The 25,152-nt window shown below is 40.5% G+C and overlaps 2 protein-coding genes and 1 non-coding gene across 4 annotated transcripts in view; 2 read left to right on the forward strand and 1 right to left on the reverse strand.

Moving 5' to 3' along the window:
* Positions 1 to 4,072: 4,072 nt before the first annotated feature.
* Positions 4,073 to 16,577, forward strand: LOC121437125 (H/ACA ribonucleoprotein complex subunit DKC1-like). Of its 2 annotated transcripts, XM_041636965.1 has the most exons (15): positions 4,073 to 4,152; positions 4,837 to 4,904; positions 5,355 to 5,441; positions 7,091 to 7,182; positions 7,394 to 7,578; positions 8,294 to 8,358; positions 8,734 to 8,860; positions 9,218 to 9,348; positions 9,833 to 9,976; positions 11,877 to 11,997; positions 12,950 to 13,068; positions 13,771 to 13,874; positions 14,230 to 14,308; positions 15,124 to 15,252; positions 15,671 to 16,577. In XM_041636965.1, the coding sequence occupies exons 1-15, from the start codon at positions 4,137 to 4,139 to the stop codon at positions 15,734 to 15,736; spliced, it is 1,533 nt and encodes a 510-aa protein (XP_041492899.1). In that variant the 5' UTR covers positions 4,073 to 4,136; the 3' UTR covers positions 15,737 to 16,577. The 2 variants fall into 2 exon arrangements, with proteins under 2 accessions (XP_041492899.1, XP_041492898.1); XM_041636964.1 differs by lacking the exon at positions 15,671 to 16,577 and having other exon boundaries at positions 15,124 to 15,394.
* Positions 9,435 to 9,565, forward strand: LOC121437289. The gene has a single exon (XR_005972951.1). It is a non-coding gene; the product is annotated as a small nucleolar RNA SNORA36 family (small nucleolar RNA).
* A 1,361-nt stretch (positions 16,578 to 17,938) lies between the features above and the next one.
* LOC121437073 (55 kDa erythrocyte membrane protein-like) overlaps positions 17,939 to 25,152 on the reverse strand; it is a 29,817-nt gene continuing 22,603 nt past the window's right edge. The window contains 6 exon segments of the mRNA XM_041636925.1: positions 17,939 to 18,112; positions 19,434 to 19,508; positions 19,763 to 19,965; positions 22,674 to 22,754; positions 23,323 to 23,403; positions 23,890 to 23,996. Of these exon segments, the coding sequence (XP_041492859.1) occupies positions 17,939 to 18,112; positions 19,434 to 19,508; positions 19,763 to 19,965; positions 22,674 to 22,754; positions 23,323 to 23,403; positions 23,890 to 23,996 (721 nt within the window).

Raw genomic sequence — 25,152 nt, forward strand, 5'->3', positions numbered from 1 at the left:
ACTTAATACTTTCCAGCTTTCTCTGCGTGGTGTATTCTGTTCTCCATCCGTGTTCCTCACCCTTCATGGTACCCATTGTAATCTTTCAAAATGTAATATAAAAGAATTCAACAATCTTTGCATCATTAAACAAATGTTCCACAGCATAAACAAATGTAACACATCTTAAAATAATATTCCACAACAGTCAGGACTGTGTGAAATCTCTTTCTGGGAGAAAAGTTTTACCTCTGGGTAGCTCAGGTTTTGAGTTTTCTCCAAGCATGAGATTCCTGGAGAATTCCACTTTCTCAGGTCCATTGTTGCAATAGCTTGACAGCCAAAGTAAGGGAAATACGTGTCTGTTTTGAGTATCTTCATTCCTGCCAAGCCTGTTACAGCCTCTTTGGCAGGAGATGGGGGGGGGGCGATAAGACCAAGTGGAAAGACAGGAACTCAGAAGAGAACTATTTGCACTGTCATTACAGGGTCTTTGGGTAAAGAACGCCTTTGCTCTTAGTAAGATGGTTTATGAGTTTCCTAGTATATATCAAGTGACTTAAACCCTAGAAATTTAGTTATTGCAATGCATGTGTGGGTGTTCATGCGGGTCCATGGGGGGAAAAAACTCAGAGGCACCTTAAGAATGAATTTAGATCCTTTTGCTGCTGTGTAGGCAGCCCAGAGTCTACTCAGGCTACAGAAGAGGCTCGCCTCTTGCGTCCTGCGCTGTGGTAAAAAGAAGGTCTGGTTGACCTCAATGACACCACTACCACTAAGATCAGAGGGATCACTCTTTAACTTACTATAGGACCCTTAAAGGATTATTTATTTATTTACTTATTTAGAAATACTGAGAATCAAACCTCATTTGAAAAGGGGTGTGTGCAAATGTAATGAAAGTAAGGATTTGGGTTTTTTGTTTATTTTTTAAAAAGATGGGGTTGAGACAGGCATGGCCTTGAACTCATGGTGAGGTGTTCCCTTAATCTCCCTGTTACTGGGATTACAGGTGTGCACCACCTTACCCAGTGAAAATAAGACTCCTGAGATAAGGTCATCCTGTATTAAGTGGGTGGGCCTGAAAACCAACAGCAAGTGTCATTGTAAGAGAAAAGATACACAGACCAGAGGAAAATTCCATCCATGTGAAAATGGATTCAAACTTAACTGTGCACAGCTGTCATTACAGAAGAAGGGACAGTAAGCAGGAGGATGTGAGCTTGAAGATAGACTGGGGGCACAATGAGACCTTGTTTCACCCCTACTCTGCAACAACAATAACAAAACAGGCAAGAATTGACTCCTTTTAGATTTCTAGTCTTCAGTGCTCTGGTTCCAGAGCGTTTGCACTTAAAACCCTAATCCATCTTTTGTTTAGCAGATACCTTTGGTTTCTCTTGGTGCCCTATGTGAAACTTGTCTGAGAGTTTCCCAAAGGTACAAAGTCTATGTGAAACTTGATTAGAAAACAATCCAGAAAATTGCAGTATTTTCTTATCAAGAATTTGCACTTGGCACTGTCCCTTTGGAAGCTTCCTCAGAATGTTTTTAGGATATGGAAATCAAACTTGCTAAGATGTAAACTGGAGAACAATAAAAGAATTTTTAAAAAATAAATAAATTTAAATTAAAAAAATGAAAAGAAGAAGAAAAAGCAACAGCAGCAGCCCTGGGTGAAAGGAAAGAAGTTCAGTCCTTAGAGAACGATCTACCCCGAAGCCAAGAAAGGCTAACTTCATTCTTTTTTTTTTTTAATTTTTTTTTTTTTTAATTTTTTTTTTTTTTTTTTTTTTTTTTTTTTTTTTTGAGACAGGGTTTCTCCGTAGCTTTTTTGGTTCCTGTCCTGGAACTAGCTCTTGTAGACCAGGCTGGCCTCGAACTCACAGAGATCCGCCTGCCTCTGCCTCCCGAGTGCTGGGATTAAAGGCGTGCGCCACCACCGCCCGGCCCCTTCATTCTTTTTTTTTAAGGCTTGCTTTATTTTAAAGACTGATCCACCTGAGGCCACAGGCAGCCACTGTATACAGACAGGAGGGAAGCTATATTTCTTGGTCTCTTCCTCCTTGGACAGAGCCTTGATGATCTCCTCTTTCTTGGCCTGGAGGTGCTCCTCCAGGAGCTTTCGAGCTTCCTTGATCTTAGAACTATGAGCTTCAGTCTGGTAAGTCAGGGGCTTCTTGTGGGCCTTGTCTGCCTTCAGCTTGTAGACGTGCTCCATCGTTTTTGAAGACATTCCCTTTGATCTTCAGGTACAGGCTGTGATACACATGGCGGTCAATCTTCTGAATTCACTGTATTTCCTGAGAAGCCCGCACCGGATCTACATCCTTCTCATCCAGTTCACCTTCTTGGGCTTTCGAGCTTTGGCAGTACCTTTCTAGAGCTTTCCTATGCCCATATGCCTGCCCTTTCGTCACGCCAAAGTGTTTTTCCGGCATAGAGCCCGGTAATGGATGGTCACAGGCTTCCTGATGATCAGCCTATCTTTGATCAGCTTCCGGATCTGCTGACGGGAGATGGCATTGACAATTTCACTCCACTGCTGAGCTTTATCACCAACGCTGAAAGTATTTTTAAGCACATACTGAACCCAAGTTTAATGGCACTCTCAGGCTGCTGTGTTAAGACAATGTATTTAGGAAAAGTAGAAAAGGGTGGATCTGCAGGAGGCCACTGGAGAAACAGAGACATTATAATGATGGTGAGAGAGACATTATAATGATGGTGAAGAAGCAAAACTACCAGATTCTGGAACTCTCTAAAAGCAAAGTCTTTCCTAAAAGATTTGAGCATAGATATAGGATAAAGACGAAGCTAGTAGACAAATGGAGAATGAGTATTTCAAATTCACTCAACCAAATATTTACCAGTGGGGTATTATAAAATAATAATCCTTAGTTCTAAGGGTCTTATCTGTAAATAGTCAATTCTGATCATTACCATTATTACCAAAATAAATTCCAGAAAGACTAACAATTGGGCAAGGAAATACCAATTTAACTAACAATAAAACAAAACTGAAAAAAAAATCTGATCTTGGCATTGCATTTCAGAAAAAAAGAAATACTTTTTGTTGTTGTCAGCAGCAACTAACTGGAAAACTATGGGCAAATGATTCCATTTACAATGAATTATTAGATAACTAATGATCTACCAAATTCACTAGAGCTAGGTTGTGTATCCAGAAAGCCAAAAGAATATACCGAGGTAGAATAGGAAATAGGGTGGAGGAGGATATACCAGAGATTTAACATGCAAGGCAGCAGCACGGATTAACAGCCAGAACAATCTACCAGAAAAAAGTCAGGGCTTAATCCTGGAGCTGTTACTTCCTGGCTATTACTTATTGAAGTCACTAGAGCTCTGTACTTGCCATAGGTCACGGCTGTGGAGTTAGAACCGAGGTGTGCAGTTTAAGTGTGAGACATACACTGGAAAACTTCAGGCAGGAAATAAAGTAAAATATCACATACTGCTACATATTGCTTCCATGTTAAAATAACATTTTAGATGTGCAGGGTTATATAAAATTAACTATTGAGAATAATTTTCATTCTTTTTAGTTTGATGAGGCTGCTAGAAAATTTAAAAGCTCGCACTCAATTCCTATTGGCCAATACAGTCAAAACTTGATAGGAATTTCAAGAAGTAAACGGCTTTCACTTTCACTCTCTGTACTTCAACATCTTTTTCAATTGAGACTGGCATGATAACAAACAGAAAATATCGGTACGAGTTAGAACTAGATAATATTTATAGAGTGCTAAGTAGGCCATCCATGTTCTGAAGTAGAAAATAGATTGAAACCGCAAGGAGGGCACAGTAGATGCCGCGCCCACCCGCCCCAGACTGCAGCAGTGGACTCCTGTCGGAGGTTCCAAAGAGTGGAGTTAAGGGTTGGGAGGAGTTTCCAGGCGCCTGCGTGCTTGCAACTCAGTGGCCAAGTCAGCGAATGGGATTGAGCAGAGAGCCCGCGCATTCCTCGAGCCCCCCCCCCCCAGCCTCCTCGCCACTTCCTTTTTGTTGTCCCACCAATTTAGGGAGGTGCTACGGTGGGCGGGTCTAGCTGCAGGGCCCGACTGGTTTCAGAAGGTAGGAGTCTGTGGTTCCTAGCTGGTGGCTGCTTGGGCGGGACGCACGCGGTGCGGTGCAAGATGGCGGATGCAGAAGGTAAGGATTACGGGTGGCCGTGCCATGAGACCTGCGCGGCTTTCTGATAAACTGTGTGCTAGTGATAGTGAGGTTGTATCATGATCCGAGGTTCCATGCGTTCCCGCCCTCAGTTTGACCGCGTCGCCGCTAGTTCCTAGGTCTATAGGTGAATGCACGAGTGCGAGAACCTCTAGTGACTAAGACTCCATTAGGTCCGGGAAAAGATTACACCCGGTTCCCTTCCAAAGGCATCTCAGCCGTGGAGGCGACTCTGTCGTGATAAGGAGATGTGATAGCATTTCTGCTGCCATTAGACAGGATATTGCTAAAATGAAGGTAGCAAAGATGCAGAGGAAGGGGCAGGGGAGCGAGTGTAATTCAGACCTGCAAGAAAATTTTAAGAGATCACAAGCCCTTACGGACGGTGCAGTGGTTGTTTGTGGAACTTTCCAGCCTGTGAACAGCACTTCCCTAAGTATATTTGGCCTTGCCACAGCCACGTGGAGAACCCGAAGAGAAACCAACACGTGCTAGAGTCATTTACCAGCCAAGCCATCTAGTGTTTGGCATCACAAACGTTAAGTTTTCTTCAGTAATGCTAGACTTAAAAATATTGTCTTCTGTTTGCCCTGATTTTGGACTTAAGTTTAAACTTTTATTTTAGTTTTTAAAGAAATCTCCAAATCTTAAATTTTTTTGTAGTAATTACTTTGCCAAAGAAGCATAAAAAGAAAAAAGACCGGAAGCCATTACAAGAAGATGATGTAGCTGTGAGTAGGAAATGTTTTACTTTGCTTTGAGTGAGAGAGATAGAGATAATTTAAACACATTAAAGGGGGAAAATGCTTTAAAATATTCTTAATCAGTATGTTGGCACTTATTGGTCCTTATGTAGAGCCAGCAAAAACCTGAAATAACAACTCCTAGAGGAGTTTTCTATCATGCACGGCTTACTAAATGGTGAAATGTTCTCCCTGAATTTTTCTTACTTATTCCATCAGCAGACCGACAGTATTATTGAAATATTTGGACTCAACTTGCTATCATCCCTAAGGTTTAGTGAGCTCCTTTTTCAATACTCTTTCAAACTTCCTAGTGACACTCAGTTTCAGAAATCAACACCCCTTCCCTCTTGTTTCTTTAAAAGGCATGCACTTCTGTCCTAGTATTAGAATTGTTCTAAGTCAGGTGGGAAGATAAATGTTTCTACTCTCTTGAAGGAAATACAACATGCTGAAGAATTTCTTATCAAACCAGAATCCAGAGTAGCCCAATTGGACAATTCTCAGTGGCCCTTGTTACTAAAGGTATGTGCTGTGTGTATCAGAAGAATGCTTGAATTTCATATTTTTAATTAAACAGCTAATAAGGCGTGCTTGTTGCTAGGCTGGGCATGGTGATATGCATACCTTTAATCCCAGTGGGCCAGGCCAGCCTGGTTTACATAGAAAGACTGTCTCAAAAAAAAATGCTTAGTGCCAGCATGTTTTATTTAGAAAACTGCCAAATGATGCAGCATTAAGGCAGTTTTTCAATGTATCTGAGATGAAGGACTCATTTTTAATTTGTAATTCATCCAACATTGTTCTGGAACATAGTACGTCACCAAAATGCTCATTACTGTCAGTTTTAAATAGTTGCACTTCTGAAATCATCTCTTGTAGACTGTTTCAGTGCCTAAGAGCATTTTGAAGCCTTAGATTCAAAATAGAATGTGACCTTGGACTAGATACTTAACTAACCTCACTGAATCTATTAGTTGCTCATATTTTCTCTTAGGATGATGTGCTTTGAGTTATGGCAGGTATTCTATGAAGTGTGCTTAACGGTTCCTGATTGTCACAGATTTTATGGTTATTATTTAGGGACTTAATGGTGACATTGAATAATGGGTTGAACTAAAATTTATAATTTTCACAAAGTGGATACTAGCTATGAAGTTATGACATCTCTTAACAAACGGGGTTTTTAAATAGAAATTTTTATTAATTTATTAGAGTGGATGAAATAGGTGGTGCATACCACACATGACATGCATGTTAAAGTTAAAGGACAACTTGCAGAAGTCCATTCTCAACTAACATGTGAGTTCCTGAGGTTGAACTTAGATTGTCAGGCAACAGGAATCCTTACCCACTGAGCCATCTCACTGACACCATCAAGTATTTTAATAAACCATGTGTTGGTAAAATAGTGAGGTTTGTTTATATCATTCAACCAAGTTGAATTTGGATGTTGGCCCTGGAAAAATAGCTAGCACACAGAGATGGGAGAAACAATTAAACAAGCATTGCTCTTTGTAGTAGGCATAATGGAACTAAACTGATGATGAAAGATGGGCTTTTTAGTTGGTGAATTCTTCCTGACTAGTGGCTAAGTTTTAGTCAGGAGACTGAAAAGGAACAGACAAATCAGAGGTAGGTAGGTATCTGGAACAGAACCAAGCTGCCCATGTTGAGGAAAATTGCCAGCTGTCTTCAATTTGGTTGATCTGAGAAAGTCAAAGCTATTTTGTGTTTATTTATTTAATGTACATCAGTGTTTTGGCTGTATATATTCTGTGTGAGGGTGTCAGATGCCCTGGACCTGAAGGTACAGACAATTGTGAGCTGCCATGTTGTTGCTGGGAATTGAACCTGGGTCCTGGAGGAACAACCAGTGCATCTAGCTGAGCCATCTTTCCAGCCCTGCTATTTTGTGTTTTACAGTACCCTCCACAAGTATTTTTTTTTTAGAGCATTGACTAAATTCTCAGATTTATTCTTTTCTCAATAGTATTGGGAGTTTCCCCAGTACATAAGAAGGCTTAATAGTGTATCACACCAATAATGGTGTTAATAATAGAAACAAAACTACATTTATGGGCTTGAAGGACTGCCATGGTTGGTAGTGGTACTTACTGACTCTTATTTTACTTCTATCAATGTGTTGTTAAACTTATATTATTGTTTTCTAGAATTTTGATAAGCTAAATGTAAGGACAGCACACTATACACCGATTCCTTGTGGTTCAAATCCTTTGAAGAGGGAGATTGGGGACTATATCAGGTAAGCATGGTGAAATGGCTCTGTCCAAACTTAAGTTATTTTGAAATGAATACTTTTACATTAGTTATTCACGGAAATGGTGGCAGCTTAAAACAGCTTTGCCCTGAATATATATAATCTATATATGTGATTTATTTGCTTTTTTTATAACTCTTCATATTGTTTTTAGACTACAAGAACAGGTGGTAACACTTTTTTTTTTCTATTCTAGGACAGGTTTTATTAATCTTGACAAGCCTTCTAACCCCTCTTCCCATGAGGTGGTAGCCTGGATCCGACGAATACTTCGGGTAGAGAAGACAGGTCACAGTGGCACACTAGATCCCAAAGTGACTGGTTGTTTAATTGTGTGTATTGAACGAGCCACTCGTTTGGTGAAATCACAACAGAGTGCAGGTGTGTAGAAGAGAGAGTAGGGGCTATCTTTTTAGTGATTGGAAAATGTTCTATACTTGTTTCACTTCTACATTTTGGCTCTTGGAAACTTTCGTCTTTAGAAAATAAAATAATTTGGTTTCTATATAATTTTGTTCTCTGACAGAATCTGGTGGTTGTTTTTGTTTGTTTGTTTGTTTTTGTTTTTTGTTTGATCTTTGAGACAGGGTTTCTCTGTAGACCAGGTTGGCCTCTCCCTCCCAAGTAAGTGCTGGGATTAAAGGCATCTGCCTCCACTGCCCAGCATGCTTGCTGCTGCTTAACTCTAGTTATATTTCTTTCCCAATTGTCTTTCCTTCACTTTTACTGGAGAAAATTATTCTTAAAGTGCAAGGTATTTTCCAGTCATTCTAAAGAGTGGGTATAATTGTTCTTTTTTTCCTTCCTTTTTTGAGACAAGGTTTTGCTGTGTAGCTCATGCTGCCTTGAAAATCTGTCTTCCCATCTTGGTCTCCAAACTGTTGGGTTTAGTTTGTAGGCATGTGCTATGACTGATCCAAGAAAAAGTATCTTCATTTCTCTTCTCTATGCACAACATGAGATCTGTTAGTATAGATTTTATTGAAACATGATCTTGGATTCCCTGCTGCTTCTGCCATGTAAAATGGCAGTGGTGGAACATAATGTAAAACAGAAAACTCAGTGGCCACACCTGACTACTCTTGTCATTTTTCAGGCAAAGAGTATGTGGGAATTGTCCGGCTGCACAATGCTCTTGAAGGGGGTACTCAGCTTTCTAGGGTAAGTCTATATAAGTTAGGGAGGAGGGTACCTTTGTTGATTTTGGTGTCTGAACTCCTAAATATCTGGACTCAGGGAAGTCTTCCTGGCTAGTAGATCTTGTGCCCTTTTAAGAGCCTCCTGGGAGGAGAACAGCTGGTGATAGGGGTGCCTTCTGACCATGCCTTTACTGAGGAAGAAGTTCTAATCAGTGATGAGCCATTCCTCAGTTGAAAAAGAGGAAACTGAAATAAAGATTTAGCTCTTAAATTATCGAAAGAAAACTTTTGTATTTGAATTATGTCCTTAAATTCCTGAACTATGTCCCGTTGTCTTATTTAAAAATGAGCCCTCATAATGAATAGGATTTCTTTTTGTTTTTTGCTTTGTTCTTAGGCCCTAGAAACTCTGACAGGTGCCCTGTTTCAGCGACCCCCACTTATTGCAGCAGTAAAGAGGCAGCTTCGAGTGAGGACTATCTACGAGAGCAAAATGATAGAATATGATCCTGAAAGAAGATTAGGTGGGTCATTAGGCCTATACCAGGCTTAATTGTTTTAGATCTAAGTAGGTAGGGTGCATTCTCAAGAATTCTGTTATGAGTAGAAGCTTTGAGTATGTTGTGTACTCATACACTCACTATTCCCTGTATCTCTTAACTCGAATCTTTTTGTTAGTTTGTTTTAGATAGGGTTTCTCCATTATGTAGCTCTGGTTGGCCATGAATTCACAGAGATCCACTTGTCGCTGTCTCCTGATAATAAAGTTGGGTACCACCATGTCCAGGATTTTCTCTAATCATAATGGTTCAGTTGAAGGGGGAAAATCATGCATTTACTCTAGACAATAGGTGCTATTTGTGTTTCTGTGTTTGTCTTAGGAATCTTTTGGGTGAGCTGTGAAGCTGGCACTTACATTCGGACACTATGTGTACACCTTGGCTTGTTACTGGGGGTTGGTGGTCAGATGCAGGAACTTCGGAGGGTGCGTTCTGGAGTCATGAGTGAAAAGGTATGCAATTATGGGATTAGTTTTAGAACTGATTCTTAGACTCTCTGCCCTTGGTAGAAATCTATTTTATATCGTTTAATGAAAGATTTCAAAGTGTTGATTTCAGGTCAGGGCAGCTTCCCTGTTTTGTTAATTAAATTTGGCACATTGAAATTGGCTAAGGGAAATGACTGAATAGTGAGTATTACTCTATTCATACACTTTCTAGTGTATACCAATCTTAATCAGAGCTTGAGTGTTAAGAGCACTTGGCAAATATTTGCACACAACCTGGGTTGCATCCCTAACAGTACCAAAAAATGGAGTGCCTACCTAGATCTAAGATGGTAACATGTACAAATACCCCAAAGGAGACTCCAAAGTCTCATAATGAGCCTGAACTAGAAGATAATGTGTAGTTACATTCAGGTGTAAAAAGTTTGGGGGTCTGATGGATTGTTATACAGTATGAAGACACAGAATTTATTATCTGACTGTTTTTCAGGACCATATGGTGACGATGCATGATATACTTGATGCTCAGTGGCTGTATGATAACCATAAGGATGAGACTTACTTGCGGCGTGTTGTTTACCCTTTGGAAAAGCTGCTGACATCTCATAAACGTCTGGTTATGAAAGATAGTGCAGTAAGTTATAGATTAAAAGTTCATGTTTGTAGAGAATGTTGCTCCAAAGATGAAATGTTAGTATATGAAGTCATATTTATGTATTTTTATTTTCATTGTGGTTACTCCTCCCCCTTTAGTTTTATAGATTTCTCTTTGTGCCACTAGTAATAGGAACATTCATGGCTAGGTTTGTTAAATTAGGTTAAACCCAGGTATGTGTATGTGTGTGTATATCACTCTAAAGTAGAATTTCAATAATGTAAATCTATCATTGAAAGAGTCTTTGTCAAGCAATTTTGTTCAAGTACTAAACTATCAGTGATACCTAAAAAAAATGCCTTCCTTTAATTTGTTGCTCTCTCTGTGCCTAAAATAATCTTGATTTATTTAAGTTGCTATAAAAGATTGTGTCAATAGGTAAAGGTTAAGACTAGAGAGTTTCAGAGATATGGTATTTACCCTGTAGGGATTTCAGTGAATTGGTGCTTCTGTTGAAGTACATTATCATTTGAGAAAATATAATCCAAACTTCACTGAGCCGATCATCATCAGCTCTTAATTGTGTATTCTCTATATCACCTTATAATCAAAAACGGTCCTAATAATTTAAATAAATGTTATTTAGTCATAAGATTTTTTTGAAAGACAAATTTCTGTATATTTAAATCTTAAAATATGTATAAGTCTTCTGAAAACTTATAGTTCATAATCAAGGGAAAAAAATTGAAGAGGTAATACTAACGAGTGACACTAACAGGAACTGAAAAAGCTTAACCATAATTGTGTAAATGTGATATGCCCTTGTGCTGGGGTCAGACTGTTGGCTTCTGAGTAAATTTAAAAGAGAAGTTAGAATTGGTCAGCAAGAGATCTAGTTAAGTAAAGACAAGATGATAAGAGGTTTACACATGCATTGCAGGGGGGTCACAGAACTGGAGAAGTGGCCTTAATTTGTAATTATTGGCTAAGGATGTGGGCCGGGCGGTGGTGGCGCACGCCTTTAATCCCAGCACTCGGGAGGCAGAGGCAGGCGGATCTCTGTGAGTTCGAGACCAGCCTGGTCTACAAGAGCTAGTTCCAGGATAGGCTCCAAAACCACAGAGAAACCCTGTCTCGAAAAACCAAAAAAAAAAAAAAAAAAAAAAAAAAAAAAAAAAAATGTGGATGTGATTTAACAGGTCTGGTAATTTTGTTAGCAAGTTGCTTTGGGTGTTTGTTATTGCTTCATCTCTAGCAAATGCACTGTTTTTTCCTGACAGATTCAAGAGCACTCTGATAGAAAACTCTGAGGCAGGTTTTTTTAAATTATGCTTTGTTTGTGTGTACATGCATATGCACGGAGGTTGGTCAAGGACAACTTAAGGTAGTTGGTTCTCTCCACCATGTGAATTCCAATGGTCAAACTTGGGTAGTACCTTTACTTGCTAAGTCATTTATCTTGCCCCCTAAGACATGATTCATTTTGTTTTATGTGTATGAGTATTTTATGTGCATGTATGTCTGTACCACATGCATACCTGGGGCCTATGAAGGTCAAGGATCCCCTTGGACTAGGGCCATCTGATAAAAGTAGAATTCAATACCCTACTTGTATAGACCAGTGAATAAACAGAAGAAGCATTCTTATTTTTATTATGTATGTTTTGTGATATGTGTATCTGTGTTTGGAGCTCAAAGTTTCCTTTAGTATTTTGTAGTCTATGTGAAAATTTTAGAGCAGTGCTAGTACATGATAGTGTTTGTTACTATTCTGTGTTCCTTCATATGCCATTGTAGTTGATAGACTATCAGTGCTATTATTCCTATTTCCCACTCTCAGGCTACCTCCCCCCTTATAGTCATCCTCTGTTCTGGTATGGAAGTGGAACAGGAATATTGGAAAATAACATCTGGACCACATGTGATACTGTCTCTATAGGTGAATGCAATATGCTATGGGGCCAAGATCATGCTTCCTGGTGTTCTCCGATATGAGGATGGCATTGAGGTCAACCAGGAGATTGTGGTCATTACCACCAAGGGGGAAGCGATCTGCATAGGTAAGGAGGGGGTGCCTCTCATTTCTGGAGTTGGGGCTCTGTACCTTCAAAGGTAGGCTTATTGTGGGCCAGTCCTGTGTCATGGTCCCTCAGTTTTATCTAATTAATGGTGTTTCCTGGGCTTTGTATAGGTAATTTATGAATAGACAGGTTAGTCAGGTACAGATTAAGGAGAAGTGTTGCACATTTATATGTTCTTGGCTCTTTTGTGAAACTCCAAGAGCAAGAGTAGTCATGGTTGTCTGATGAATGAAAGAGAGATTTTAGTTCACTACTTGTAGTTCATATCAGTGACTTTTGGTTTTTCAAGACAATGTTTCTCTGTATAGTCTTGGCTGTCATGGAACTTATTCTGTAGACCAGGCTGGCCTCAAACTCACAGATCCACTTGCCTCTGCCTCCCAAGTGCTGGGATTAAAGGTTGTGTGACACCATTGCCTGAATCAGTGACTTTAATTTGTAAAGGCTTAGCTACTAATGGATTGATATCTCTTAAAACTTAACAGTGTTCTGTGGCCTTCTCAATAAGTCCAAGCTATTCATTTAATAATCCTAATTTGTACCAGAAATAAGTCATGTCTTAGTTCTATGAATAGATGGGGGTGGGATATCTGTGTAAAGTCCATTCTGATACCTAGCAGAAAACAGATTCTTACAACTTAGTGTTCTATAGACCTGAGGGCAGTATATACATCATTGCTGTACATGTCCAGAGGTACATGCCTTGTTACATGTTTCTTCAGTTGCTTTAGTTGAGTAGTTTTTAATTTGGTAAATTTAATATTACTTCAAATGTTTCTTGCTGTTGTGGAGACTTTTTTCTATACATACATCCTGAGCAAAAGAAGCATCAGTTAAGGTAATAGAGTTCAGGACTTATGAATTCTGAAAAGGCATAAAACAGTAGAACTCATGTCCAAATCATTCTTTTTTCTCTTTCTAATGCCTACAGCTATTGCATTGATGACTACAGCAGTGATTTCTACCTGTGATCATGGTATAGTAGCCAAGATAAAGAGGGTGATCATGGAGAGAGACACTTATCCTCGGAAGTGGGGTTTGGGTCCAAAGGTAAGTGGTACTGGGTGGTAGCCCTCGCTGGGTTTTATTTGTGTTACTCATGCAGCTCTTTGTGCGTCTCCATTGCCATAGCCTTTTATTATTTGGGGCTCTAGATAATTGATGGTGAGCAGAGGCATGCCCTATCTTGGACTTTAGAGATTCTCAGTATAGTTGATTGAAACAGTTGGGCATTACTTAAATCATCACTGTTGGGTGGTGAACAATGACTGTCAAATGTGAAGGAGGTCTCTTGGTTTCTGGAGTATCCACAGTTAAAAGGTTTTCTTGTTTTTTCTGGGCAGGGTTTCTCTGTGTAGCTGTCCTGGAACCCGTTCTGTAGTCCATGCTGACCTTGAACTCAGAGAACCACTTACCTCTGTCTCCGAGTGCTGGGATTAAAGCTACATAGATCTGGGGAAGGTCTTTTCACTCAAGCCATTGTAAAGTTAGATATTGTGAACATACTGGCTACTTCTTTTTTTAATATTTATTTATTTATTATGTATACAATATTCTGTCTGTGTGTATATCTGCAGGCCAGAAGAGGGCACCAGACCTCATTACAGATGGTTATGAGCCACCATGTGGTTGCTGGGAATTAAACTCAGGACCTTTGGAAGAGCAGGCAATGCTCTTAACCGCTGAGCCATCTCTCCAGCCCCCGTGGCTACTTCTTGTATTGATAATAATCTAATGTTTGAAATGCTCTAGGCAAGTCAGAAGAAGATGATGATCAAGCAGGGCTTTCTGGACAAGCATGGCAAACCCACAGAAAACACCCCTGTCACCTGGAAACAGGACTACATTGACTACAGGTAAGGATAGTGCCTGGGACTGGGGTGATACTTACCATTTGGTCTTTGATAATAAGTGAGACAGGAGACCAGATAGCCAAGGGGAGTTGGAAACTTTTATTTGGGGGCAGCTGCTAAATGCTAGGCCATAGGTCCTAACACTGCAGCTCAGCTTTCTTTTCCTTCTTTTGCTCTATGAAGCCTAGGTAACTACTATTATACAGGCTTGGTCCTACCTACCAGTCGGGGTATGGACTATGGAGAGAATCCCTTTAGGGTTGCCCAGTATCACTGAATAACAGGGCACGTGACATGATGAACCACCATGGAAAGCTCTCCCATGAATTTAACCTCATATTACCTCTTTGTCTTTCAGTGATTCTGGCAGGAAAACACTGGTTGCTGAAGCAATACAAACCCCTCAATTAACTGCTGATGTGGTAAAAGTCATAAAAGTAAGTGGTATGACCTGTTTGAAATGTGCTTTAAGCCAGGCTAGCTTGTCAGGTCTACAGAGCAAGTACCAGAGCTACATAGAGAAACTCTGTCTTGAAAACTAATAAAAAAAATGTCTTAGCTACCAAGGAAGGCTTTATCCATGCTGTAGTCCACACACAAATATTGTTTGATACTTGAGGTTGTGTTATGTCTGCTGTAGGGGGAGTGTGGGCTTAAGAATCAGACCTAGGCTCCTACCTCCGCTGTGGCAATAACCTTGTATGGAATGTGTGTGATACATTTTGCCTTTACCCTGGGTTAAATGATAGGTAGCATAAATGTGCTGAAGTCAGAGGCCCTTAGTAAACTCAGCAGGGGGCAGAATTGTCAGATACCAGCAAAGATCTTCAGTCAATACTAGCTTACTCTTTAAAGGAAGAGTGAAGAATATGTTGGTAACTTGGCTCCCCAAGGTTGGGGGCCACTGTCATTATAATCCCAAATGTTATGTCTGCAGTTAGAAACCTGGGTGACTAGTAATAAGCTATGTGGGTTGAACTGGTGATTTGTGCCTATTTGAGCACCTAAGAGAGCAAGGAGTTAGTTTACTGAGGCAGCCTTTTTAAGGTCTTCTATACCCCAAACTGCTTTGGCACACCCATTATGTCCCATGGTTTACTCTGTACTATTATTTAGTGAGATACTGTCTTCAAATCTTTAATAAGTCAGGCACTATTCAAGTCTATAGACACAAAATTTACTGCTGGGTTTACTTGGAATCTTTTTTGGTAACTTCCAACATTTCTAACTGGATGAATTATTTTTCTCTCAGAGGAAGCGGGAGAGTGAAAGTGATGAGAACTCTCCAGTAGTTTCCCAGTTAATGAAGAAGGAAAAGAAGAATAAGAAGGATAAGAAGCCTAAAACTGTGTTAGAAAGTGGGGGCGAAGCTGGACATGGGGTATGTGTAAACATTGGGTACCTTTGTGCTGGCTGAGTCTTTGACAGGGATTGTGGTGCAGGAATGGGGTTCCACCATTTCCTCTTTTGGGCTGCCCTGTATTTTGGATTTTTCCTATCTGTCCACACACCCCCGCCCCTCTGTGGACAGACAAGTAGGAGCACCCAGCATTTTAGAGCAATGGATCTTGATTTGAATTATGTTGCTGGTTGGTGGGGAAGAGTGTATCTTAATTGCTCAATGCCCTTGTGAAAGTAGACCTCTAGGACTTTACTGAGAAGCAGTTCACAGGCAAAATTTGTTTAATCCCAAATGTCCTTAAAGATCCTGAACAGACTTGTCTGTAATTTACAAGATTTTTTTTTGGGAAGAGTTATAAATGTTTTGGCAATGGGTACTTATTTTTTTCTTTCTTTAGGACAGTAATACCAGCAAAAAGAAAAAGAAGAAGAAAGTAAAAGTGGTGGAAGATATGTCTGAATAGTAAAAGCAACTTGAATCATTATGTCAAGCTGGGAAAAGAAATGAAAGCCTTATTGAGAAAACATTTTGTTGAGGGAGTAGAACAGAGGTCCCAAACAGAATACAGAGTTCTGGTACACTTTAGCTGCCACTTGTGATCTCAGTGGTTAGGATGTGGCCATCTTGTCCTGTCCTGTTTTAAGGATATGCAAGATGAAAAGCAGGTTTTTGCCACTGACCCCCCTGCTTGAGTGGGGGAACACACCTTCAGACATGAAACTGCCTAGTAACTGTCTGCAGCTATTTATTAGTGGCCATTTTAAACAATGCCATAGATAGTCCTCTCCTAGTTTGCTTTTTTTAATGTTTGTAAAAATTAAATCTGCTGAATAAAATAGCATAGGACCTTCTGTGAGTAAAAGAAGAAATGTAATTAAACCATGTTCACTGGGGAATTCTTATCTGCAGTATCCTGTGAGGGCTGTTCTATTCTGGTATGTGTCTTGCTGGTCTTGTGGTGTCCATGGTGCTTGGGCTAGCATTCTGTGTGGTGTTGTGTTTGTAGGGGGGAGCCAAAGCATTCCCATACCCTCCTGTTTTAATGTTCATTTTCTTTTGAAGAATGGATTTGTTCATTGCTGGGAGAAGAATGTGATTTGTAGCTTTTTAAAAGTATTTCTGTTGGGTTTACTAACTGATAATAATCTTAGGCTGGCAGAACAGAAATGAAAATATTTTTAATAAAAATGGGAATCTCTCTGTCCTATTTGAAATTTGCTTTTCCTTTGGCAATTTTGTGTCTTTGGGGCCTATCACATGCAGTTAGCTGCTCTCAAGGGGGATTAATACAAACCCATTTTTCTCCAAAGTATATGTGTTATGTAGTGTGTCAGTGAGGCTGGGGGGTATAACTGTTTTGCTGGTAGGAAACTTCCAGTTATGGTGTGGACTGCACGATAAGCAGGGAGAAAGGGTATAGTGATGAGCTGTGGGCAGGCCTGCTTTTGGTCCTGCATGGCTAGCTCTACACCCGAAATAACAACACACAAATTGTATTCATTTAAACACTACCTGGCCCATTATATCTAGCCTCTTCTTGGCTAACTCATATCTTGCTTGACCCATATTTAGTAATCTGTATAGCACCACGAGATGGTGGCTTACCAGGAAAGATTCAGCATGTCTGACCTGGCGGCTGGATCTATGGCGTCTGCCCTCACTTTCCTTCTTCCCAGCATTCTATTCTGTCTACTCCACCCACCTATGTTCTGACCTATGAGGCCAAGCAGTTTCTTTATTAATTAACCAATGAAAGCAACAGATAGACAGATGACCCACCTACATCAGTGTGTTGTTATTTCGTGTGTAAAGCTAGCCAGGCCGGATGAAAAGCAGGCCTACTTGCCTCATCACTACAGGGGGGTGTGTTACAAATAAATAATTGCTTAAACGTGTTCAAATCCAAGAATACCAGCAGAAGTTTTAAACATTTGTGGCACCTGGGCCTAAGCAGGTATGAAATGCCTGTCCCACCCCTAGCCCTCAGCTCTTGTTTCTGTAAGATATATTTTCATTCATTCTAGTATGACTTAATAGGAAGCTTAAAAGTGCTCACAGTGGCTTCTACTAGAGAAGATAATTTATGCTCTATAACCACCAGCCTTTAGAGACCTGTAGTAGCAGTGGCAGGTTTTTCAAGGACATTGCTGTAAAGAACCTCACCTCTATGTTAAATCCAGAAAAGCATCTTGCCTGGTAGGTTTAAGAAGATAAAACCTGGCTTTTTAGGGGATTGTGGTGCAGACGTTGAAATGTAGTTACAAGGTCACCAGCATCTTAACATAGCAGAGATTTTTTTTTATTGCTTTGGAGGGTTTCTCTAGAGCAGCTTTAGATTTTTGGCATTTTAGAAAGTTTCAGAGTATACTTAATCCAGAGTAGAAGAAGCTCAGGCATCAGAGGGATGAGGACGGTTGCTTTGTTTGTGCAGCAGTTGCATTGGATAGTACTCACTGCCAATTTCCAGAGATCATTTTGAAATCTAGGTAGTAGGAAAGTTAAACTTCAGCCCTTTAGTAGCCTGAGTGAGAAGACTTAAGCCCTACTGATATACTTCGCATAGTTGCAGATAGCTAGAAGATGAAGCAGCCCTGTTTGATTTAAGCGAGGGGTGGCATTCCGAATGCTGGGGAGAGGCTGGAACAGGTTCTCCAATTCTGTAAGCTTAGTAAACCCAGGAGACAGGTACCCACTGTGGAGAACTGCAAGCCTGGTCAAAGGCTTCTTGCAATTTCTTAAGAGTTTCATCAACACCATTATTCAAAGAGAGGTCAAAGTAGTGAGAATATTGACTACGGATGGCCTCAGAGTCCTTCTGCAGCTGCTGCAGGGCTTCAGTTTGCAAAGAAGAGAGCCATAGCTGAAGCAGCAGCCCCAATTCATAGCAGCCAAGGGAAGGTTTTGATCAGGTACTGGTTATATTAACTGGTTCCCTATCTACTATTATTTTCCTTTTTTTTTTTTGTTTGTCTGTTTTTCAAGACACCGTTTCTCTGTGTAACCAGTCCTTGCTATCCTGGAACTTGCTCTGTAGACTAGGCCAACTAAGATCCACCTGCCTCTGCCTCCCAAACTGGGATTAAAGGCATGCACCACCACCACCTGGCTAAAACAGTTCTTTATGTTGTGACCTCTAAACATCAAGTTATTTTCATTGATACAGTGTTTGCCAAAGGTGTTGTGGCCCACAGGTTGAGTGAGAACCACTGTACTAAAGGATCCCAAATTAATCCTAATTATAAATAGAGCCCTCTGAAAGGCCAGTAGCAACCTAGCATAGGCTTCATTAGTACCATCCACTTAAGCCTCATCCCTTTGTACATAGAAAAGCCATTTTTAACAACCACTGAGTTGTAATCCTAGGATAAGGAAAAAGATTATTGACAATAGGCTTCTAGCTCCAATGTTTAGCGTTAGTAAAAATGTATAGAGAAATACATGCCATGGTAGTGGTGGTGGGGATACTTTTAACATCAGAGTGAAATACCCAAGTACAGAATTAGAAAGGATTGAATGATAAGAAACCACTAACCCAGTGGAAACAAGAACTAAGGACAGCCAGAAAATTCATACACAAGCAACACAAACAGCTGTTTTGTTCGTGTGACAGTCTCAATATATATGTTCTGACTTTGAACTCTAGCCCAGGCTGGCCTCAAACTCTTAGTAGTCCAGATTGGCCTTGAGCTTGCTATGTAACTTAACTAAGGCGCTGGACTCTTGATCCTCCTTTTATCCCTCCTCAAATGGTGGAATTGTGACTCTCAATAGCAAGAAAATAATCTCTTTGCCACACTTATAAAATATAGGCAAAAAAATTTAAAATGCAATGAATGACATGCTATAGAGGAAAGCAAACAGCCACTCTTGCAGACTCCTCTCCCTTTGTAGCCATACTGTACCCCATGGTGGTTCTGGTGCCACACCTGTCCTTCATAGCTCCCTCTGCTCTGTCATGAGTCTCATCAGATTCAAGATTTACTCAACTGTCCATCTTAGTTATAACATCTGTATTATCTAGGACAATGACGGCGTGACTTGTTTAATTACTATCTCTTGAATGAAGCATGCATGCCCTTTTGTCTTAACCTTGGAGGAAACAGCTAACCATGATCTAGAAGGAGTGAACCTCCACCCACCTTGCATGACCCATTTCCCACCTGAGTGCCCTGATCAGTAGGTTCGATGAACACAATGAAAGGTGAAAGCTCAGCTGTCCGAACAATCTTCAGGGTCTAGGAAATGAAGGAAAAAAAGAAACAACAAACCCAGCTGTCTGTTAAAGTGTATTCCTTCTAATAAAGCATTACCAATCCCCAATACCACTTAGCATTGTTTCCAGTTACTATTGTTCTTGCATTAGGCTGGCTCCATTAAAAATTTAGGAAGCAAACCTGAACTTCCAAGTTTCCAGGAGCTCTACTTTTCATCACCCCTCCCCCCATTATATGGGTGAACCCACTGTTCTTGCCTTTGTGTGCCTACTCACCTGGGGCTCAATGTCAAGGATGGCAATCTTGTCCTGCTTATGAATCTGGTGCACTGTTTCGAATTTAGTGCCAAACATGTTGCCCTGATAGCTGCCAAACTCCAAGAACTCGTTGGCAGAGATGTTCCTTGTCATTTCCTCTGTTGAGATGAAGTGATATTCCTTTCCTTCTTCTTCATTCTTCCTTGGTGGCCGTGTTGTATCTGTGTACAAGGACTCTCTTGATCCTTGCCATCTCTTAATGGCTTGGCCCAAAGTGTCTGTATGGAAACCCTACCCATGTTTGGGGCAGATAATATAATAGAGAGATGTTCTTCCCATGAACTCCTGAAGGGCTGATGTTAGGACGCAGTACAGACCAGAAAATCCTTCCACCCAGAATATATTTAAAATTCAAGAGACAGCCCCATGCAGAATATTTACATCATTCTTCCTACATAAAGCCAACGAACCCAGGAATACTGAAACTTAGAAAGGAAAGCTAAAACAATATAAATCTACAGGCTGTGGTAGAGAATTTATGGAAATCTGGTTTCTTTAGAAAAATAGTTTATATGTGTGTGTGCACATGTATGTTATGCCCATGAAGGCCAGAATAAGGCATATGGTGAACTATGCCTGGGCAGGGCGAAGCCAGAGGAACTGGTGGAGGTCCGTAGTGGTCCTGATGTGCAAATCGGTCGTCCAACCTGGGTATAGGGGCGAAAGACTAATCGAACCATCTAGTAGCTGGTTCCCTCTGAAGTTTCCCTCAGGATAGCTGGCGCTCTCGCAGAACAGTTTTATCCGGTAAAGCGAATGATTAGAGGTCTTGGGGCCGAAACGATCTCAACCTATTCTCAAACTTTAAATGGGTAAGAAGCCCGGCTCACTGGCATGGAGCCGGGCACGTGGAATGCGAGTGCCTAGTGTGTGGGCCACTTTTGGCAAGCAGAACTGGCGCTGTGGGATGAACTGAACGCCTTAAATCTGTACCTTAGATCTGCAGGTACAGGTGGTTGTAAAATGCCTAATGTTGGGTTCTGGGAAGCAAACTCTGGTCTTCTGCAAGAACAGCAAGCACTCAGTCACAGAGCTATCTCTCCAGCCCTGTTTCTTTTTTATGACATGGAAAGAAGAACACATTGGTTTGATTTAAACATTTTGTTAAAATGTTAGGGCTGGCAATTTCTCAGTAGGTAAAAGCACTTGCCACAGAAAGCTTATGACCTGAGTTCAACTCTGGGAACAACATATGGTGGAAGGAAAGAACAGATAAATTAGGTAGACAGTAGAGGGCACTGAGAAATCATTTATAAAGTAATACACGTAAAAGTTCTTGCTTAGTATTTTTTCTTTTTAGTTTTTCAAGAGAGGTTTATCTGTGTACCTCTGGCTGTCCTGAAACTCATGTCCTAGACCAGGGTGGCCTTGAACTTAGAGATACACCTGCCTCTGCCTCCCCAGTGCTGAGATTTAAGGCACATTGTACCATGCATGAGGGGGGCAGCCTGTATATGACAGGTCTGTTGAACTTGTCTGACCATGTCTCTTCCTCAAGAGGGAACTAGAACACATTACAGATGGTTGTGAGCCACCATGTGGTAGCCGGGAATTGAACTCAGGACCTTTGGAAGAGCAGGCAGGGCTCTTAACCGCTGAGCCATCTCTCCAGCCCCCATTCACAGTCTTAATTTTGTGCCATGGGACAATAGTCTGTACCCTGTCACTTGTGTTTTAAATAAATGCTGACTGGCCAGTAGTCAGGTAGGAAGTATAGGTGGGGTGACCAGGCAGGAAGTAGAGGCGGGGCAACAAGAATTCTGGGAAGAGGAAAGCTCAATCTACAGTCATCATCCAGACACAGAGGAAGCCAAACACAGAGCAAACAAGATGTGACTGCCATGCTGAAAAAGGTACCAAGCCACGTGGCTAACACAGATGAGAATTATGGGCTGATATAAGTTAAGAGTTAATATGAAGCCCAAGCTAATAGGTCAATCAGTTTATAATTAATGTAGGCCTCTGTGTATTTACTTGGGACTAAACAGAGTGGGACCTGGTGGGACAGAAACCTCTGTCAACAATTTTTTTTCCAGTCAGGGTTTCTCTGTGTAGCTTTGGAACTTGTCTTTCAAGTTGCTCTGTAGACCAGGCTGGCCTTGAATGAATTCACAGAGATCCGCCTGCCTCTGCTTCCTGAGAGTTGGAATTAAAGGTGTGTGCCACCACCGCCCGGCAATAATTTTTAAAAAAATGTTGTTTACTACAGGTACTGTTATATGGAATAAAAGAAGAAAACAAGTTATTTTGTTATTTCAAGCAATTATAAGTACACACTGGTCTGTGTGTGAGAGAGAGAGATAGAGAGATGCCATGATGTGCATATGAAAGTTAGAGGACAACCTGCAGGAACCAGTTCTCTCCTACCATGTGGGATCTAGGAATCTGACTCATGTTGTTAGGGTTAGCAGTCCTCTCCCCAGCCTGCTCATAAGTACATGTTTATGTTTCTAAATTTTTAGGGTTTTTGTGTGTGTGTGTTGGTGCATATGTTCATATATAAAGGAGCTGTTGGGCAACATTTCTCAGGAGCTGTACACCTCTTTTCTTTTTAAGATAGGGTCTTCTCATTGGCTTTGAGCACAGTCAAGAAAGCTACAGATCTTCTATCTCCACTTCCATGGGTTCAAAGTACATGCCACCATGCCAGGCTTTTCGATGTGTATTCCAAAGACTGTAATCAGGACCTCACATTTTCCAAGAACTTATCTCCCCATTCCCTAAAATTTCAGTGCTCATTATTAAACATTTAAAAAAACAGGACCATAAGACATTTCAGAAGAATACTGATGCTAAATTCAGTAATATGATATTGCTGCCTGTCTCTTAGGCATAATGTTCCCCTGTAAGGCACCTGAGAAATACTTACATGGGACAGGGTATACAAACTTCTCTGGATTCTGGCTGAGCAGAGCATTCTTAATATGGCTGCAACCTACCCCACTGGCTCCTGTGTGAGGATAAAGAAAACCTTCCATCACTTTCATCCAAAAACATTTGTGGGAACAATACAGGGAATGGGAGATGGATTTCTATATCCCAGTGCTCAGAGTGGCTACAAGATGAAAATACTTTGATGTTACAACAGTCCTTAGAGCCATCAAGAAGATTTGAGGCCACCTTGTAGCTTCAATTCCTTAGTATCTATTTGCATGAGGAGAAGTCTTTCTAAGGCTCAAAAGTTAAGATGTAGAACATAATTGCTATTTCCACAGAGGAACCAGCTACTGTGTAGTTTTTTGTTTATTTTGTAAGCCAACCAAATAGGTGGACAAATGTAGCAAACCTAATCTAAAAGAATTAGATGCTAAGTAGAAAAATTTGTAATGAGAATTGGATCCAAATAGATTACTTGTAAGATCCAGAAACTTCTTTATAATACATGAAGTTGAAGTATCCAAAAGACCACACTTCATTTTTTCCTCACTGCCTTTCTTGAAGAAGGGTGGACACATAATACAGGATTGGAAATAAGGACAGAATTGTGCTCTTGAATTAGCAAAGCTGTGAAAAGATACCGATCAGCACCAGGGTCTTCCTCTTGAATTCAGGGAGTCGGACAACTTCCTCATAGGAAACAACATCCAACTGGTCAAAAACTAGAGACAAAGAAAATCAAACCATATTAATTTTCAGAGGTGGAGTGGTAAAGCACTGGCTGGGGTTAAGGAGCTAACACCTGATCCAGCAAGGAGATACAGTTGAGCGTGGTGGTGCAGGACTGAGGCCTTGGCTCCAAAAAAGAAAACAAAATAAAGGGAGAGAGACCATGCATGAAATTAGGGGTGTTTGCTGGGAGGGATGTTGGATATTTCTATGTGATAAGGAAGTATGATAGATACTAAAACAAAGCAGAAAGTGGACAGACTACTAGCCTTCCAGAATAGGCATTGGGATTGTCTTTCTGACTGCAGTGAGTTTGTGAAGATGAAATGTGTTAAGGGAAAACCAAAAGAAATGGAATACTTTCTATATACTAAACATCCCATTACATACTGCATCCTCACCTTTTTCCTTCTGGTTAAAGAGGTGGAGAAACATTCATGCTACTGGGACCTTGGAGGAAGGAGCCACAGAAAACTTACTTGAACTGTGCTTAGCCAGATACTTGTCTTTATACTTCTTCTTCTTCCCAAAGGGACTGCAGCTTGGAGCTTCATTTGGAGCAGATTGAGCCACACTTGCCACTCTCCTGTGAGAAACAAATGACCAAAGCTCAGTAGATCCTCAGTATAAAAGTATGTGACACATTAGAATACCTACCTTCTTTTCTGTAGTGAAGTTTTGAGACTGACCTACTTCTTTGACTCTGTAACGTTTTTCAGGCAGAGATGGCCTCACCCACTTCTTTTCCTTTCTTCTCTGCAGTTTTATGTGGTCACCCAGGTACTTGGCAGTGGAAAAAAAAATAATCCCTCCCCCTCTTAGTGCAGCCTATTCTTCCACCTTTGAGTTGAGAGCTGGAAAATCAGTCTGACACTCACTTCACCATAAGAAATATACAACAACTCTAATCTATAAATGAAGCACAGGTATGCATATATAACCACATACATGGCTAAAGCAATAACTTCAGTAAGAATACCACCTATCATTGTGTAATTTATGCTGATGTTTCTATGTATTATCTTTTGTTTTGAGACAGGGTCTATGTAGCCCAGGTGGCACTGAACCTGCCTCAGTCTTGAGCATTCTGAATTACAGGCCTGAGCTATGATACGTGATCCTCACTTTAAAAAAAAAAACATACCTGTTACAGCCTACTAACTTGATTCATGCCTCATTAACAAGTCATGAGCCACAGCTTCACATTGTGTCCTCCTGGGTCTTTCTCAAGTTATCTGCCTTTCCTGATCTTCCAATGCTCATTACCAGGTGTTAGCTCTGAAATGGCCCAGAATACACAGGCAGCATACTCAAGGCTTTGACTAATATTTTCAAGGTCTGCACTGTATTTCCTCTGTTGCTCTAACATTAAAATTTATTTCTACAAAACACATCCCGTGTTTTGGTGCTATTTATCATCACTGGAAATGGGATCAATAGAATTCTGGCTTAAAACTAAAGGTTTATAGTATGTTTGCAGAGCTGACCCTTTTGGTATTGGATAGATAACTGGATAGGTTGTACTCATGTATTTAGGAATGTGTGTGTGTGTGTGTGTGTGTGTGTGTGTGTGTGAAAAGAGGCCATGAATTTCAAAAAGTATAAAGAGGGATATATGAGAGGTTTGGAAGGAAGAAAGGAAAGGGAGAAATTATGTAATTATAGTATAATCTCAAAAAAAGAAATAATTAGGTCTGAACTAATAATCTTTGAGGTTGTAATGTTATTTTCCACAGGCAGTG

Source organism: Microtus oregoni, unplaced genomic scaffold (genome assembly GCF_018167655.1).
Source record: "Microtus oregoni isolate MIOR12 unplaced genomic scaffold, Mior012 000050F_ref0000143, whole genome shotgun sequence".
NCBI lineage: Eukaryota > Metazoa > Chordata > Mammalia > Rodentia > Cricetidae > Microtus > Microtus oregoni.